Source organism: Stegostoma tigrinum, chromosome 9, assembly GCF_030684315.1.
Source record: "Stegostoma tigrinum isolate sSteTig4 chromosome 9, sSteTig4.hap1, whole genome shotgun sequence".
NCBI lineage: Eukaryota > Metazoa > Chordata > Chondrichthyes > Orectolobiformes > Stegostomatidae > Stegostoma > Stegostoma tigrinum.
The window spans coordinates 65,952,249-65,971,695 of record NC_081362.1 but is presented as its reverse complement, the minus strand read 5'-3'; the positions used below and the strand labels follow the sequence as shown (position 1 = coordinate 65,971,695).

At 39.1% G+C, this 19,447-nt stretch overlaps 1 protein-coding gene across 7 annotated transcripts in view; it reads right to left on the bottom strand.

Moving 5' to 3' along the window:
* Positions 1-19,447, bottom strand: part of mta3 (metastasis associated 1 family, member 3) — a 236,151-nt gene that overhangs the window by 29,143 nt on the left and 187,561 nt on the right. For 4 of the 7 annotated variants that reach the window (XM_048535934.2, XM_048535930.2, XM_048535931.2 and 1 more), the window contains exons 16-20: positions 15,926-16,027; positions 14,001-14,159; positions 8,683-8,718; positions 6,138-6,163; positions 2,400-2,554 (exon numbers count right to left, since the gene is read on the bottom strand). In XM_048535934.2, the coding sequence (XP_048391891.1) occupies positions 2,400-2,554; positions 6,138-6,163; positions 8,683-8,718; positions 14,001-14,159; positions 15,926-16,027 (478 nt within the window). Of the gene's footprint in view, positions 1-2,399; positions 2,555-6,137; positions 6,164-6,219; positions 6,249-8,682; positions 8,719-14,000; positions 14,160-15,925; positions 16,028-19,447 lie in introns of those variants that run through there. The other 3 variants (XM_048535932.2, XM_048535935.2, XM_048535936.2) reach the window with 3 other exon arrangements.

Below are 19,447 nucleotides of genomic sequence, written 5' to 3'. Positions count from 1 at the left end.
ATAGTGTGACTATGCAGCCTTGCAGGGTGTTGGTGCTGAGGATTATCCTGGAGGAGATGTTGTTGCCTATTCTCACCGATTACATTTGTATCATGGTCATCATTTTTAAAGGTCTCGGTTGTCAATTCAACTGCACTAAAATGTGGGTTATACATTTGATGAGCACAGGAAAGGGATAAAAGGGTTTGAAGTCATCATTGAGTATTAAAAACATGTGCCTTTTAAGAGTATTTTGACATTATAAGACCATAAGACATAGGAGTGGAAGTAAGGCCATTCGGCCCATCAAGTCCACTCCTCCATTTAAATCATGGCTGATGGGCATTTCAACTCCACTTTCCCTGCACTCTCCCCGTACCGCTTGATTCCTTCTGAGATCAAGAATTTGTTGATCTCTGCCTTGAAGGCATCCAACGTCCTGGCCTCCACTGCACTCCGTGGCAATGAATTCCACAAGCCCACCACTCTCTGGCTGAAGAAATGTCGTCTCATTTCAGTTTTAAATTTACCCCCTCTAATTTTAAGGCTGTGCCCACGGGTCCTAGCCTCCCCGCCTAACGGAAACAACTTCCTAGTGTCCACCCCTTCTAAACCATACATTATCTTATTCTGCTGAGCCCTTTGCCTCGTACACTATTTTTCACCTGAAATTAGTCAAAAACTGTTTGGAAACTCAGCTCAGTTTTACTGATTTGAGTCACTGGTATTTAGTTGAGAGGTGCCCAAGAAAATTCTTCTTCACATGCTTATATTGCAGTGTTGTGGGGTTCGTTGCCAATTTTATTGTTGGATGTTGGAAACAACTTAATTACTTGAATCTAAAAATGAGAACTGTACAGATTTGGCTAGATTCTTCATTCCACAACACAGCATTTCTATGCACTAATATATCTTTGAGGCACCTTAAAAAAAACTGTATTTATTATCTGTAAAGGAAATATTTCTCAACATTGAGATGACTTCATTGTCAACTGACAAAGATTTCAATATGGGGGTCTAAGCTCAAAGAATATTATTTTCTAAATCAGTTTTGAAATTATTGTTTTAAAAAATGCTACGAAGAAATGCAGCAACATATTAAACAATAGTAATGCAAGGTTAAACAGTAAAATTGCATTCAACAAAAACTCTACTATTGTTTAAGGATGATTAATTGCAATTGCATCATTTAAGGTAATTGTGTCTTTTTATATCAAATTGAATTTTCTATACCTACAATAATCTAACTGATGTTCACCAGCCTCAAGAAAAAATAATTAATCCTATGTATTTACACATATAATCAAGATTATAAACCAATTCATAATTTCCCATGTGAGAGTTATCCTATTTGAACACTTTAAACAAAAGGCAACACAATGCTTATTCAAAAGGAAAATAAAACATTATTTAGCTATCATTCAGAAGCAATTAAGCATGCAAATGACACATAAATCAGCTTTTCAAGCACAAAAATTTAAATGGTAAAATTGATCAGCTGTCGGTTCAACTTACATTTTAATGGTATCTTGTTACAAAACCATACTTCAAAATTTTCTACACTTAATGGAGAAATTAGCTTTTTGCTACAAGTCACAATGCAAGCTCTAAAGAGGTACAAAGCTGAAAGAGGTAGAAAGCTGCAAGACTTAAAATCTGCAGTTTCTAACTGTGACAATGGTTCTTCATAAAGTGTGGTCAGTTAATTGGAAACACTGCTCAGAGACAATCAAAATCAAGATTAGTGACTGATCACACTGGAGATAGAAATCTTATTAATTTGAGTTCTTTAAGCAGCATAAGAGTCGAAGAATAATAAAGCTCTAAGAACAGACAATATTCCGGAGTGCCGACAGAAACCAGGCAGGAATTTGGCAGGCTGCGACCATCATTCTGAGAGAATCACTAACACAATGCACTGGAAACACGTTTGCTGCTAAACCGCAATTGAGTAGAATGCTGGAAATCAAGCCCAGCTTCTCCTAAAGTCATCACAGAAGTTAAAGAATTTATCAGAGTACTCAATATTTCCTAAATCACTGGTCTTTTAGACCCAAGTTGACAGAAAGCCTGCACCATGGTTTAGTACTTAAGAAGGATTACTATTTATTACAAATAACAGATTCCAGTTACAGGTAAACAATTATAAACTGGCAGCATATATTAAAACTGCATACCTGCATTATTCTAATCTAATCTGTACTCTTTAGTACATTAGACACCTTAATCAAAGCACCTATAAAAGCATAGTGTACATTCCAAAACAGCAAAATTATAATAATTAAATCTTTTGCTCTATAAAAATATCTTAAGCAGGAGAACATGTGAAATTTCTTTGATTTTCAAGTAAATGTGACATAGGAATTTTGCAATTATATTTTTATAAATTTGAAGTTCCACTTCTTGATCAGAAATCCCACCTTGCTTCCTCAGTGACTGCAAAAAAACCAACAACAGGGGCATCAATCCAGTTTGGCCGTTGTCTCTTGATTACAGCAATGGGTGCAGGCTGAACAGCTTTGATTCCGGGTGACATTACTTTTCCATTAGGCAGGTATGAGAAATAATCAATGCTCTAAACAAATCACAAGGAATAAACCAAATTAAATTTTTTAATTTGCTATTGTTCAATTTTGATTAACATAGAAGATAATCTTTAACTTCCGTCATCTGGTTTGAATGTCTTAACACTGCATGGAATGAAATCATATCAGGAATAGAAAAGAAACACTTGCTTAAAGATGGTCATAGTAATCAGCTGACCACAGGCTGAATCAAACTTCATAAAACCACCGATAAACCAGAACCAGTATGAACTAAAATTAGCATTATTTTAACATGAGACTGAAATCAGGCAGATGTGAAGAAACCTGTAATTCTCATTTAATACCCATCTTTATGCAAAGATCAAAATTTGGAAATCAGTGAAAACATGCCTACAATTACCCAATTTTGGAGACAATGAACCAGTACATAGACTACAGGAATGCATGAGATTGCAAGGAATTGTTTTGCAAAACAGGAAACTGATTTATCTTAGAAGTCTACAGCACAGAAAAACAGCCAGCAAACCTGAGCTGGTCAAAAAAGGTGCCCAATTATTCTAAGATAACAAGGTATAGAGCTGGATGAACACAGCAGGCCAAGCAGCATCAGAGGAGCAAGGAAGCTGACGTTTTGGGTGAGACCCTTCAGAAAATTATTCTAATTCCATTTTCAAGGGGGGCAGTTCTGGTCCATAACACCTTGGTACACAGGTGTACATCTACCTACTTTTTAAAATGTTGTGAAGATTTCTGCAAGTAACAAGTTCCAGATTTCCAACACACTCTAGGTCAAAAATAAAAATTCCTCACACACTCTCCTAACCTCCTGCCCCATACCTTAAATCAATGCCCCCTAATCATTAATCCCTCATTTACCCCAAGGAAAAACGTTCCTTCCTATCTATAATTTCTATGCCCCTCATAATTTTATATTTCTCAATTAAATCCCCACTCAGAATCATCTGCTGCAAGGATGCTTTCTATCCAATCTCTCTTTTTAATACAGCAATTCAGCCCAAGCAACGTCCTGGTAAACCTCCGCTGCACCCTATCCTGTGCAATTGCATTTCTCCTATAATGTGGTTTCCAGAACTGCACACAATGCACTAGCTGTGGCCTAACCAACATTTAATACAGTTCCAGCACATCCTCCCTGCACTTAAAGTCTATACTTCAGCTAATAAAGGCGAGCATCCCATTTGCCTTACTAACCACCTTATTAATCACTTTAATTCAAATAGAGAACTCAGAAGATATTTACAATACCCAAGACGGTCACACATCTAGGAACCAACCCTGGGTCTCAAGTTAAAATCAAATACAAGAACACAGTGAAGACTTTAAACATCATATTTTTTTTTGTATTGGACACAACGCGTTCTTAAACTTTGTATCCATGCTTGTGTGTTTGATCTTGCATCTTTGTTATTTTCCTCAAGATTTAAGTAATAAAATTGCTCCTTATTGCTTCTGGTTGACTGTTTATCTAAATTTTAATTGGAATAAGATATAGCTGTGTGTTAAAAGAGATACAAAATCTAAGGAGGTTGAAAAAAAATCCTGTGGTTCACATTTTCTTGAGATAATCAATTGGAGAAATGTAAGTTTTACATTTTCTTTTAATATCTTTTGAAACTTAAAGAACAAAGCAAGCTCTAATATATTTACTTTTGCATGCCTATTAATGTGGAGCTTGAAAGGACTTCATCCATCTAAGATTACTCCATAGTTACATTAAAAATATTTTATGATAGGAATGGTGATACATCTTCCAAATTTATGGGATCCAGAATGGACCTAAGAAGTCCAAATCATGAGCGCAACGTAATGTGCTGGATATGTAACAGACGGTAAGCCCTGTCAAATTGGTTGATGCATTTGTCAGGCTCGCTCAATGGTCATCTTTTGCACTTATTTATTAATAGAGTCCTGTTTCTGAATCAGTGACCCTTCCTCAAACTACAGCCCTTTATGTGCCTCAAACATAACTTCCTGTCTTCATCCAGCATATCACAGTAGAAACAAAAAAAAAACTGCAGATGCTGCAAATCAGGACCAAAAACAAAGTGATAATGGGAACTGCAGATGCTGGAGAATCCAAGATAATAAAATGTGAGGCTGGATGAACACAGCAGGCCCAGCAGCATCTCAGGAGCACAAAAGCTGACGTTTCAGGCCGAGACCCTTCATCAGAGAGCAACAAAGTTGCTGGAAAAGCTCAGCAGGTCTTCTAACATCGGCAAAGGGAAAAACAGAGATAACGTTTCGGGTCCAGTGACCCTTCCGTTCTGAGGAAGGATCACCGGACCCGAAACGTTAACTCTCTTTTTCTTCACAGATACTGCCAGACCTGCTGAGCTTTTCCAGCAACTTTGTTTTTGTTCATAGTAGAAACACGTGGGAGGAGTGTTTAGTGGCCATATCAAAGGAATTCTCAAGCAAATAAAGTAAAATCTTCATCAGTCCCACTAGGCCACGTGGGGTGGTTTGGCCAATATCTTTGGAGACTTTAGATGTGGTTTGGCTGACAAGTAATTTGGAAGACAGACTTTGTGGGAGGCAAAAACTGTTCTCCAAGGGTTCTTAATCACAATTCTTAAATGTGGCATACTGCTGGTCTTCCCATTCAAGCTTGAAAATGATGACATGGAGGAAAAGCAAAAGCAACTGAAAAATCAGAAAATATCCAAAGAGACAAAGAGGGATGGACACAGGAGCCACAGGGGTATTCAGAAACTGATCATCATACTTGGACTTAGTGAATTTATAGTATTTTACCAGTAACTGTAGAACTATAAATTTTATTCAATGTTTTTCTTAATCATCTATGTTTGAAATGCTATTTTTAGACCTGAAATTGTCAGGATCATGCATCAAACAAATGCATAACATTTGAATGACTTGACAGATACTTGTAGATGTTAAACGTATATTGATTGACAATTTAATTACATTCAGTTTGTGGGTAATAACTTGAGATTCACTTGTGCTTCTACATATCAGAGCAGACAGAAACCATGGATGTTGGGTTTTGGGGTGATATTTATGATGTGTGCCGTTGCAAATAAATGTTTCTAAGTCTTTATATACAAGGCTCCACCTGACCTTCCCTGCCTGGTTATCTGGATTTGGGCAGCACGGGCAAGCTCAGCAGTTACTGATTTGGTAGCTTTCTGATACTTGTTCATTCCTGTTGTTACTAATGCACTGCATCTTATTGTTTCTGATTTGTTCATTTACTTAATTAGATATTTAACTGATAACTTTTCAACCAATATCTTGGCATTCAACATTTTCAAAATATGAGATGGCCATGCTAGATATGCAGCTTAAAATTAGATAAACTTAATCTACTAATGACTGGGCAAACACCAGAAGCAATACTGGGATTTGATATGTGCCCCAAATCAAAGAAACATAGTAGGATACCACTGGAAAGGTGATTATCCCACAATTCATCAGATGCTTCTCAGCTAAAGGTGTCGGTCAAGAACTGCCCTGGTTGCTTATTGTATAAACTTAACATTTTCAATGTGTTGAACAAAATTAAATAAATCAGAATAACCAGGGACTTATACAGTTTGTGATAAATATCCAACAAAATTCACTTACCATTCCTTCTGCATGACTTGTAACATCTGAAAAATTTGATTAGCAGGTTAAAGGAAGTTTTAGTCACATCACTTGATAATACTCTGTAGTCTGTCATTCATATGAGATTGGCTATATTATAATTAAAGCAAAAATCTGTTCAAGGTTAATTAAACAATTACAAATCTGTAAAACCAAAAGTAAATGAAAAGTGAAATGCTGATTGACTCTGGTATACCACAAAGAAAAGTAACAGATTTAAAAGGTACAGATGATTAAATATTGAAGTATTACTTTCAACTTAATTTTAAAAGAAATCAACATCCTCTAATTTTTTTGCATAAACATGTACAAGATAGAAATAGGAATAAACACACATAAGTCATTTTCTTTTGATCAACCGTGAACCGCTACCATTATCTACAAAACAAAATGAAGCCCAGACCCATTTGTGAGCACAAGTAATTAATTAAAGTATGTACCAACTACAGGATTTAAATCCTCTTAATTCTAATGTTACCAAAATTCGAACAAAATAAATCTTGAACTGCTGGACTGAATCTACATTTAGGTTGATTAATTCCAAGCAGTGGGATTAATTTTAGATTATTTTAGAACCTAATCAACACTATTTTCAAACCAAAGTGCAATACCCAATTACCGATGAATACAAAATAGAAGAAGTTTGAACTGAATGGACGGCAATGATTTCACAAAGGAATTCTGACGATAACTGAGACTACATGGGTGAAACTTTAATGATTAATAAACTTCCCAGTGAATTGAAATAAGAACACAGCTTCAAAATCAGTGCATCATATTTATTCCTAATTAATATTATCATCTAACAGTTGGATTTTTGGCTCAGTGTTTGATCATTTCTTTAAAAAAAAGCAGTAACTGCCATACTGAACTGTAACACAAAGTATAATGGAGATTATCAATGCTTGATTGCAACTAAAGTACTAATGATGACATAATGCTTATTAAATGAATGGGATACAATGGGCCAGCTATTACTAAAATCAAAGCATTTTGGTTAATTTGAATTAATAGCAACTCCACCACTTTTGCAAGCACTTTTAGCAAAAAACTCACCAAGGCTGTTATCGCAACCCCCCCCTCTCCCCTGCCCAGTCCTTCACAGCGCCCACTATCAAACCTCGAATGTTTAGAGGAAACTTCAAATGGAGGCAAATGGGACAAGTTCGGTTTGGGAAACCTGGTCGGTATGGATGAGTCGAGCTGAAGGGTCCGTTTCTTTGCTATATACCTCTGTGACTCTACTGGGGTATCAGAGCAGAGCTACATACTGCCTTTACTTAACAAATACAAAATATCAGGATAGGTCAGAGATGACAAGCCCTGGTGATTTCTCCCTATCCCAAAATCAGCGACCATTCTGTGGAAGGGTCACTGGACCCTAAATATTAACTCTAATCTTTTTATCTTCACAGGTGCTGCCAGCCCTGCTGAGCTTACAGCATGTTCTGTTTTTGTTCTAAAATCAGAGACACAGAGGCTAACTTTAATTTCCACCAAACTGAATGAGATCAGTTTAGCATTGTGTCACATCAACAGCAAGTTCTAAAATAAAACATCATGATAATGCAATACAGAAATGCAAGTCTTGGGGTTTGTTTTGATGGTATTAATTTTGGATCAGGAATTTAGTTACCTGTCTGTAGCCCTACATTTCCAACTTTAATTTGGTCAAAGTATTGATTCCAGTTTGGTTCCCCTACTGATTAAGGGCTCTTCCTACAGGCAACGTAATGATACTGATATAGATTATGCTCTACTTTATGCCAAAGGACTAACACAACTCATGAGCAACATAGCACGAAGTGAATTATAAAGATATCCTTCATCCTCAACACTTAACTGACACAACATTTACGTGAGGTACTCAGCACAAAAACAGGGAAGAATTGTTATTATGAGATGTATAGGTTTGTGATTAACATTTTTGTAGATGATTCCTTAAAATTTATTTATTGGAACTATATTCATTGATAACCTTAGTCATACAACTAGTTATATGAGCAACATTTTGCAATGCCAAAACCAATTTCTCTTGAAAAGGTGAAATTTTAAATATGAAGCACAATTGCATAATGTTGGATGCAAACTCAATAGTTAGTAAACGGCTAAATGTTAAGTAGGTTACAGGAATAGCTACACCTTCAATTCTCAAATTTTACAAAGTTTAAAGCTTGAAATTGAGACAAAATCTATTTCTCACATCTATGTATTTTATTTTGCATTCAATATTCTCTCTTTGCAACACATTTAAGAATACTGCTTTAAATTTGAAAAGACAATATAGCAAAGGGTCTGGATGTTAAGAATATCCATGTTATAAAAGGAGGCTAGTCTAAGCCACTTCATCAATGACCCATGTACCACCTACAGAATGAGATATGCAACACTAAATAGGTGAAACGGTAACATTTCTTAAAAAGGCAAATTAAGTGTATCTAAAATGGCATTTTCCCCTTTTGAAAACAATTTTGCATCTGTACAATATTAACACTGGCCTCAAGTATATATTATTACATCTTACCCCTATAAGACATCAAACGTCGTTGCTTCATATTTCCTAAATGGAAATGAAGTTATGGAAGGTTTTTAGTGTTAGTTGCAGCATACACACTTCATCACAAAGCTGCTCATTTTATATAACAATTCAAACTCCGAATAATCATAAGTCTTTACTCCCAGCAAGATTATTTCTAAAATAGAAGCTGCTCATTGCACTTATGTAATGTATATATAAAATTAATTTGCAATCATGGACTTGCTTCAATACACAGCTACTCTAAAGTCTTCTAATCAAGTTCCCAATTTTGATTTGCCACAAACTAGAATAAATTCTAGTGGCCCCTGATGTTCTAGCTGAGGTTGATTAGATTAGCACAGGCCAAGAATTGAACCTGCAACCTTAGAAAAAACTATGAATAAAATCAATTATCTGATTACATATATTTTTCAAGCAATCTGTAGCCACGTGTGCACTTTGCAGTTTTCAGCAGAACATAGCTACAACACAGATCTAGTAAAGAGTTTATAAAACAGTGGTGCTGCAAATCTCAGCCCAGTCTTGTGTAAGTTCAGCCAAGATCTAGTCTCTCACTCCAGTTTCCAGAGGTCTTGGTGGGGATTGGGCCCCCAACCACCCTAAGCACACTCATTGACAAAAAAAAGGGTTGGACTATGGGATCCTTGTATGAGGAGAGAGGCTTCTACATCTGCTGAAAACAGATAGCGATCAATTCTATGACGGAAGTGACGTACACTTAGGCACTTCACCAGGACTTCCCAGCATGCGATACTCTGACCTTGAAATTACAAACAAACTTTTTAAAAGTAATTACATGTGCTGTTAGGGAGGTTTTAAACTAATTTGGCAAGGGGATGGCCAAGGAATAAATGTTGGAGGCAAGGTTCAGTCAGATGTAGATAGAATACAAAGAAAGTCCAGCAGGCAGAGAAGACATGGGCACGTGGAAGGTCCAGAAAGCTCAAATGTATCTACTTTAATGCAATGGGCTTGAATGGTAAGGCAGATGAACTTGGTGCACTGATCAGCACATGGGAAGATGGTACTGATGCAATCACAGCTCTGACTGAATGAAGGGTGCGACTAGCAGCTCAACATTCCAGTACATTGAGGTTTCAGACGTGATGGGGAGAGAAGAGAGAGAGGTGGGAACATTTTATCATTGGTAATGGAGACAATCACTGCAGTAACGTGGGAGGATGTATTAGAAGGATTTCAAATGAGGCCATCCGGGTAGAGCTTAGAAACAAAAATAACGGGGCAATCACTTTGCTGGAATTATACTACTGGCTTCCTAATAGTCAGTTAGAAATAGAGGGGTAGATATGTAGGTAAATCACAGTAAGGCGTGAGAGAAACAGGTTATAGTTGGAGATTTCAACTTTGGTAAAGTTAACTTAAGGGCTCACTTTAGTTTGAAAAGTTTAGATGGAGTGGAATTTTTAAAGTGCATCCAGGAAAGATTTTTGTACCAGTACCTAACACTGTGGAACGAAGCCAGTCAAGTGGTTGAAGTGTCAGTCGGCAATTATTTTGGGGAAGATGTATTTCTCCAATACCGTGATAGTTGCATTCTTGTGTGACCTCATGCTATAGAAAATTGTTTTATAGGGAAATTGCGATAGAAAAATTGCTATACCTGTACAGTAGAAAGTTTACATTATCCAAACAGCATCCACTATTCATCAAACGTGTTACACCCAATTTGCATTAACAAGTGTTCTCGCAGCAATACCTGTAGTGACAATAACTCTGTTTCAAAGTCATGATTGGAGGTGCCAGTGTTGAGTGGGGTGGACAGGCTCAGGAGTCACATCGCACCAGGTTACAGTCCAACAGGTTTATTTGAAATCATAAACTTTTGGAGCATTGCTCCTTCATCAGGCGCAGTTGTTTCGAACAGTTTCAAAGTCATCATACAAAGGGATAAGGATAGTGCAGGTGTTACGTGTCTAAACTGGGGGAAGGCCAACTTCAATCTCATTAGACAGAATCTGGCAAGCACAGACAGAGAACAGCTACTTGCAGATAAGTTTACATTCAGAAAGTTGGCATAAGTAGTTTAGTGAGAGTTCACAGGCAGCATGTTCCTCTAAGAGTGAAGGGAATGCCAGCTAGTTCAGGGAACTTTGGATATCAAGGAATATTGAGAGATTGATAAAGAAAAGCAATGAAGCATATTAAATGTAGTTGGAGATTTTGGTTGGGATGGCAAGGTTCTAAAGCAGCTAAAGATTAATAAGGAAGAAGTATTGGATGCTTTGATGGGCATAAAGTTGTATAAATCTCCAGGGCCTAATAAGATGTATTTCAGACTGCTATGGGAGGCAAGGGCGGAGATTTCTGGGGCCCTGACAGAACATTCCATATTTGGCTGGCCACAGGTAAAGTGCTGGATGACTGGAGGATTGCTAATGTGGTCCCTTTGTTCAAGAAGGGCAGCAGGGATAGGCCAAATAACCACAAGCCAGTTATCCTGATGCCAGTGGTAGGGAGATTATTGAAAAAAATTCTGAGTGACAAGATGATCAACACTTGGAAAGGCAGGGGTTGTTTAGGGATAGCCAGCATAGATTGATTGGAGGGAGATCCTGTCTGACTAATTTAATTGTTTTGTTTTGGCAAGGTGACTAAATATACTGATGAGGGTAGTGTAGCTGATGTGCTTTATATGGATTTCAGTCACATCTTTGACAAGATACCACATGGTCCAGAAGATAAGAGTCTGTGGGATACAAGGCAAGTTGGCAAACTGGATCCAAAACTGGTTTGCAAGCAGGAGGCAAACGGTGATGGTGCAGGGTTGTTTCTGTGATTGGAAGCCTATGACAAGCGATGTACCACAGGGATCAATGCTATTTGTTATATACTTTAACAGTATAGAGTCATTGAGTTATACAGCACTGAAATTAATCCTTCGGTCCAACATGCCCGTGCCGATCAGATATCCTAAACTGATCTAGTCCCATTTGCCAGTATTTGGCCCATATCCCTCAAACCCTTCCTATTCACCTACCCATCCAGATCCTTTTCAATGTTGTAATTGTAGTCACCTCCACCACTTTGTCCGGCAGCTCACTCCATACATGCACCACCCTCTGTGTGAAAAGGTTACCCCTCAGATCCATTTTAAATCTCCCCCCTCTCACTTTAAACCAATGCCCTCAGATTTGGAAGAGTCTAAACCTGAAACGTCAGCTTTCCTGCTCCTCTGATGCCGCTTGGCCTGCTGTGTTCATCCAGTTCTACACCTTGTTATATCAGATTTACCAGGATGTTGCCAGGGATGGAAAGTTTTGTTATGGGGACAGACTGGACATGCTGGAGCAGAAGCAAGCTGAAGGGTTAAAATAGAGGTATACAAAATTACACAAGGCATATTAAAGGTAGATCATGAGGTGATCTGAAGAAAAACATTTTCACTCAGAGGGTGGCAGAAGTATGGAACTTGCTGTTTGACAGGGTGGTGGAGGCAGGTTTTCTTGCAACATTTAAGAAATACTTAAAATGTCAGGGCATAGATGGCTATGGACCCAGAGCAGGTAAATGGGAACAGTATAGTTTGGTATTTGTTGGTTAGCATACAGAGTAGATCAATGGACCTGCATCTGTGCTGTATGAACTTATGAAAAATCTGATGCTATCCTTTTCTCCAACTTCAGAACATACTTTATGGAAACCTTGGATGGACTTGAACAAATATACTTAGGAGTCTGTTAGAACCAATTAGCCAGATATACCCATCATTTCCCATGTAAACTACAGTAGTTTAACAGCATTACAGTAGTTTGGTGTAGCACTGTGGCCCAGTGGTTAGCACTGCTGCCTCACAGCGCTAGGGACCTGGATTCAATTCTACCCTCAGGTGACTGTCTGTGTGGAGTTTGCACATTCTTCCTGTGTTTGCGAGTATTTCCTCCGGGGGCTCCGGTTTCCTCCCACAATCCAAAAACGTGCAGGTTAGGTGGACTGGCCATGCTAAATTGCCCGTAGTGTTCAGGGATGTGTAGATTAGGGGGATGGGTCTGGGTGGGATGTGCTGAGTGTTGGTGTGGATTTGTTGGGCTGAAGGGCCTATTTCCACACTGTAGGGATTCTAACAAGTCTAGAAGTGCATCTTTTAAAGACGCTTGTACCCTTAAATTTGCTAATATCTGGCCTTTACTGCACTGTCAGTCAATCTTGTCATTATCGTCTATTTACACCTAACCAATACAGATGTCACCAAGTCATCTTTTTCTAATCTATCTGCTTCTGTCATTAATTTTTCAGCTGACCTATTATTTTACATCCAATCAGCCAGCTTCCTTTAATGGGTTCTATTAACTGCAATACACTTTGTTTGAAGGATTGCAATGTTACTCCACATTGGTCTGTATAAAATCATAACAAATAGGAGCAAGTAGTAGGACAACTGGCCAATTGAGCCTGCTCCAGCCGACTGTAGCTCGACTCCACTTTCCTGCTTGGAACCCTACCACCTCCCCTCCAAAGGAAAATCTTCAACTCCTTTGTAGTTCATAAAATCAATCCAATTTGGCTTTGAATATATTCAATGATCTGGTCTCCACTTTGGAAGATTCCAAAGATGTTTAAAAGAAGAAATTCCTCCACATCTCCACTTAAATGTGAGGCCCTTATTTTGTAAAGTGTGCAGCTGAGTAGACTTCCAAGGAAAGCTTAAGTTAACTGTCTCGCTGTTGGGTTGATACAATCTACCCCAAGTGCCTGAAAAATGAGCAATTTGTATTATCTAACTTATCAAAGCAGTCAACCTTAATTTTTGTATAAAACCAGTTTGTACAAGGTGACTTTCAGAGCATTCAAATTACTCTGTATGCTTTAATGGGAAGATCTTCTACTATTCAGCACAATACTCAATTAAATTTTCATGAAAAGTATAATATAAAAGGCCAATACCTGAATTTATTTGCTAAAGACTGAGACTTAAAAGTAATCCAGCAGACTAATTTCCATAATTGCAATATTACATGTAACTCTTGAACCATAGCAAGAAAATATTTTCGATTATTCTAAACTACAGAAAAAATGATGCACAATAAATAAATCACTGAAATCACAATGGCAAGTACAAACCTTAGGTTTGACTGACAGTCAAATTACCAGTCTTCTGAGTTAACCCTATTACAACTCCTGACACAGGTCTATGCAACGTAAAACTGCATAACATAAAACATCACATCCTCCCAACTAAAAAACACAAAAATTGTGACAATGGGGCTCTATAGAAATTAAATAAGTAAGGCACTGAACACAATACTAGCAATTATTACACACTTAAACTTGACTGTTAAACTAACCATCCACACCGTTGTGTAAGCTGTAACTTTGGTTTCCTGGAATTGTTGGAGAGCCACGGTTTTGAATTGCAAATAGTCGCTTTGATGATTGATTGAAGTTCCCTGAAGTGAGGCTTGACACTCGTCTGAATACCTCTGGCTTTACAGCAGGATGCACTTCTGCATGTTGACAAAAGGTTAACAGGCAATTAGATAATCAAGACAAGTGGAAGAAAGAGCAGACAAGTAAGAAAAAATGTTGACGTTATTCATTAATTAATTGGTTACTTGGTTACCGCTGCAAGGTTTTAATGCTACAAAAGAAGTGTCCTACGTGGTTTCCATAAGAACGCGAGAAATAAAAAATCATGCACAATCATGGACTGCCTCAATAACTGCTAACTTTCAAGCTCCATTCCTGGGATGATACTTCCCTGTATTCTTCAAAACTGTACACAGTGCATATAGTGAGCTTCATCAAGCCAACAGAGTCTGGGTTTTGTTATCCGAGTTCTAAACTGGCACAGTTATACCAAGCAAATACTGTTCATCAGCTTTCATCCAAGACAATCTGCTGCACGGAACTGCTTAATGTGCACTGGCTTTATCTAAGCCTCTCACAGCCCCTCGGACTTTGCTGAGCACCCCACTATGCAAAGCTATTCAACTGCTCTATGACTTCCATGAACCTCAACTGCACAGAACATATGCAGTGCATTTGCCTTTCGTAGCACAGCTAACACCAGCCCTACCCAACACAATCGCTGCTCTCTCACATACTATCTTTGAGTTACAATGCTTATCACCTTTGTGAACTCCTTTTCAGTGACTCTTAAACTAATTTTCAACTCTATTCTCTTCCCCTTGGTCCAGGCATTCCCCACCTACATCTGGGACACAAACCACGTTCTCCATCTCTTCAGAAACTTCCAATTCTCTGGTCACCGGCACTTCATCTTTACAATGGATGTTCAATGCCTATACACATCCATACCACATAAGGATGGCCTATATGCCCTCAGCTTTTATCCTCTCCATTCCATCCCGACCTCCCCACCAATACTCTCCTCTGCCTTGCCAAACTAGTCATCACCCATGATAACTTTTCCTTCAATTCTTCCCACTATCTCCAAATCCAGGGAGTTGCCAGCACATTCACATCGGCCCCAGCTACGCCTGTCTTTTTGTCAGTAATGTTGAATAGTTCCTCTTCAGTACGTACACCAGTACTGTTCTCCAAGTATTCCACCATTACATCAGTGACTGCATTGGTGCTCATCCTGCACCCAGACTGAACAGGAGCAGTTCAGTGACTTTGCCAACAACTTCCACCCCGTCCTCAAATTCACTTGGTCTATCTCATTCACCTCATTCCTCTTTATGGCCTCTCTGTTTCCATTTCTGGCGACAGTTTACAGACTGACATTTACTGTAAATCCACAGACTCCCATAGCTACCTAGACTGCACTTCCTCCCACCTTGCATCCTGCAAAAACTCTATCCCGTTTTCCCAATTCCTCCATCTCAGTCACATCTGCTCTTACAAGGAGACATTCTACTCCCAAGCATCTCAGATGTCCTCCTTTTTCAAACAATGTTCTTTTCAACCTCTTCTGTCATCCAGACAGCCCTCCACACCCCTCTCCACAGCTCTAAACCCCAGCACCATCCCCGACAAACTTTTATTAAAGATAGGGTCCCCCTTGTCCTCACTTTCCACCCCACTGGCCTCTGCATCCAACATTTCACCCTCAAACACTTGTGCCAACGCCAAACAGACCCCACCACCCAGAACATCTTCCACTCCCCACTCCTCTGTCTTCTGCAAGAACCATTCCCTTTGCCACCCCTTAGTGCCACACTCCCCACCAACCACTCCAACCCCCACGTTACCTTCCCCCCAACCGTAAAAGATGAAACACCTGCCTGTACACCACCTCACTCACCTCCATTCAGGGCCCTAAACAGTCCTTCCAGTTGAGACAGTGCTTCACCTGCAACTCCTCCAACCTGTTCCACTGCATCTAGTGGTCTTGATGTGATCTTCCCTACAGTGAGACCAAATGTAGACTAGATGACTGTTTGGCCAAGCATCTCCGCCTGGCTTGTAATGGCCAGCCTAACCTCCCATTTCAACTCACTCCCACCCCACCCCCCCAACTCCCCTTCCGACACGTCCATCCTCAGCCTCCTCCAGTGTCGCAATCTGAACGCAAACTTGAGTAACAATACCTTATCTTCCGCCTGGGTACCCTACAGCCTGGAGGATTCAACATTGAGTTCTCTCATTTCAAATAACTTTCCCGTCCATCCCCTCGCTCTCTCTCCAGCCCGGCTTCCCCCTCCTTCATTCTTCCTACTAACCCTCCCTTCCAGCTGCCAACTGAATTCATCCTCCCATCAACCTACCAGGTGTTACCTACTACTGATGTCCACCTATCAGCACCATTCCACTACCCCGCTTGTCCCCCACTCCTTTATCTACAGCTCCCCCTACCACCACAACTAGTTCTGAAGTATAACACCCAAAACACTGCCTCCTCCTTTCCTTCAGATGCTGCCTGGCTTGCTGTGTTATTCCAGCCTCCTATGTGTCTACCTTTGAAACCCTTGTATTGGTCCCATTCCTATTGTTAGGCAAACTCAAATGTAACTAATATTTTAGATAATCAAATGCAACAAAACTTTAGATATCACAATTTCACACAATGCTGGCTTACAGCACAAATTGCTCACAACAAAATTGGTTTTCATTACATAATATCATTGCGTTCTAAGGTGATGTGGCTTATTCTCTATTACACGGTAGTCCACAGAAAAAAAATCCATTTATTTATTTTTTATAGTCACAATGCTTCAAGACATAAATTTAGAAGAATTTATCTAATCTAAATTCATATCTCATTAGGTCAGAGTAAACTCTTCTTTGTAACAGTCATCACTAAACAAGAGTATTTTCAATGTTTAAACAAAAGGATCAAAAATTAATAGCATGCAAGTTGTATTAGGTCATGTTCTCTCATCTATCAAGAGTTACGGGGTGTATATATCCCAATTCCACTGATATTTTTGTAAATCTAATCTTACTTAATATCAGCTTTCACATGAACTCTCTCAGCCACATCACAGATCAACCAACAACCTTTCCAATTCTAAAGTACTGACACAGGGCAAAGCAATTTATGATCATTTCATTCTTTCTCTTAACACCTACAACCTTTCTACAATCTCGCTAACGGAACAAAACTCCTTTTTTTGTTCCAACATCCACTTAAGGATTAACTTGGCTCAGTTGGTAGCACTACTGTGCAAGTTAGAATACTCAACTTTCACTACTCAACATTTGATTTAGTTATATTCTTATCTATCTGGTAGTCATTAAAAGATCATCTGCAATGGTTGCCTTTCCTGCAGCCACACGACTGACACCAGTGTCCAAAAATAATCAATCCATCCCGTTCTCACGTCCACCACTTATCTATACCCCGCACTTTGGTGACATACTGTGAAAACCTACAGCTGGAATTACAGGTGTTGTACTGCCCACCACCCCTCAACCTAATGTTTGTGGGTTTCTCCACAGCTATATGAGCTATATAACGTAGAGAGCAGCCTTCAATGTTTCATGATGAAATATCTGCCACATCTGGGAGGGGAATGTTTTACCCAGCAAACCTGTAATCCTAACAGTGCCAGGATAGAGCAAAGAAGAAAACACAAAGAAGAAAACTGATGAAGACCAGATTTAACAGTATGTCTAGGATTTTGAGCAGGCTTGACTGGCAGATACCAGTGAATTTGTGGTTGTTGGTTGGTGAAGGGGTGGGCAAGAATTTTGCAAGGCAGGGGGTGCAAGGGTTAACTCCACTGCCAGCTGCACACTGCCAGGCTGTCCGTCTGGCCTTCAGTTTTCCATACCACACAGAAGGACAGAGATAGAATAAGATCTTTAGATAGTTATTAATGGCCTCAAAGTGGGCAGTCTGCCTGACACCATCACCAACTACCATAATTCCCAAGAGTGGGAAGTCAAAGGAAAGACCATTGTTTTATTTTGTGGACCCTATTCCCCCAGCCCTCAAATATGAAAGCAGGAGGCCATACAAATCTGGACCACAGATAACAAAGTGTGGAGCTGGATGAACACAGCAGACCAAGCAGCATCTTAGGAGCACAAAGGTGATATTTCAGGCCTAGGCCCTTCCCGAAACATCAGCTTTTGTGCTCCTAAGATGCTTCTTGGCCTGCTGTGTTCATCCAGCTCCACACTTTGTTATCTCGGATTCTCCAGCATCTGCAGTTCCCATTATCTCAAATCAGGACCACAGTATGTTTTCACAGGTATGTTGAAACAAAGGTCTACCTCACTACTGCCTCTCTCAACTCCACCATTGACTCAGAACTACATCCAGTACTGGCTGAGCAGAATTCAGTTAAATGCTGCTCAGAACAGAACCATCTTTTCAGTCCCCACTACAAACCTAAGCAACCAACATCAACACTCTCCTTGGAATCATCTGAGGCTGAATCAGATTGTTTGCAACCTTAGTGGCATGTCACCCACAGCAAACTGCTAAGCACATACATATCTGTGCAACCAAAAAGACAGCATTATTTTGGCCCCTGTCTCAATTCATGTGCTGCCAAAGCTTTGATCCATGCCATTGTTTTCTCTATAGGCCAATTCCATCACATTCCTGGCCAGCACCTCTCAATCTGTCTCCATAAACTTAAGGTCACTGCTGGCAGTTAGGTTGCTCTCCGAATTTCTTCTTTAACTTGAAAGCTTCAATTTAACCACTTGTCATCTCTAATTCTAAGAAATACAGATACTTTTCTTCACAGCCTCTCAAATGTATGTTGGTTAAAAACATATTTTAAGTTTTTGTACCTTCTCAAGGGAATACATTTTGAACTTACTTACAGTACCTAAAGAAATCTCTGACAAATGGAGATCAGATAATACATAAGTAGCCTTGATTTGAAAAAGAATACTTCAATAATCAATATATCAATAACATTCCAGAATATAATCCAGGATAGCTGGTCCTGTTATTTTTAACTGTTTGAGTTCTTGTCATGTTTTATTAGAATTTATCCTGAGGTCAATTTCCTGCAAATTATGATGTTGTATCACAGGAGTCGGCCATATAGCCTGCCCTACCACTCTATACAATCATGGGTTTTCTCACCCATCCCCATAATTTTGTACATACTGGGTCTATCAATTCACCTATCAATCTCTAATTTAATGTCAAAGACTGAGCCTCCACAGTCCTCTATGGTAGAAAATGCCAAAGGTTCACAAACTTCCAGTAAAATAATTTCTAAATTAAGCTCCCCGGAATTAGATGCACCAACGAGGAATAAGACATTAACCTGCATCAAATCTGTCTGTCCCTTTAAGTTATTTTGTAGTTTTCAGTGAGATCACCTCTTATTCTTCAAAACTCTGGAAATACACACTC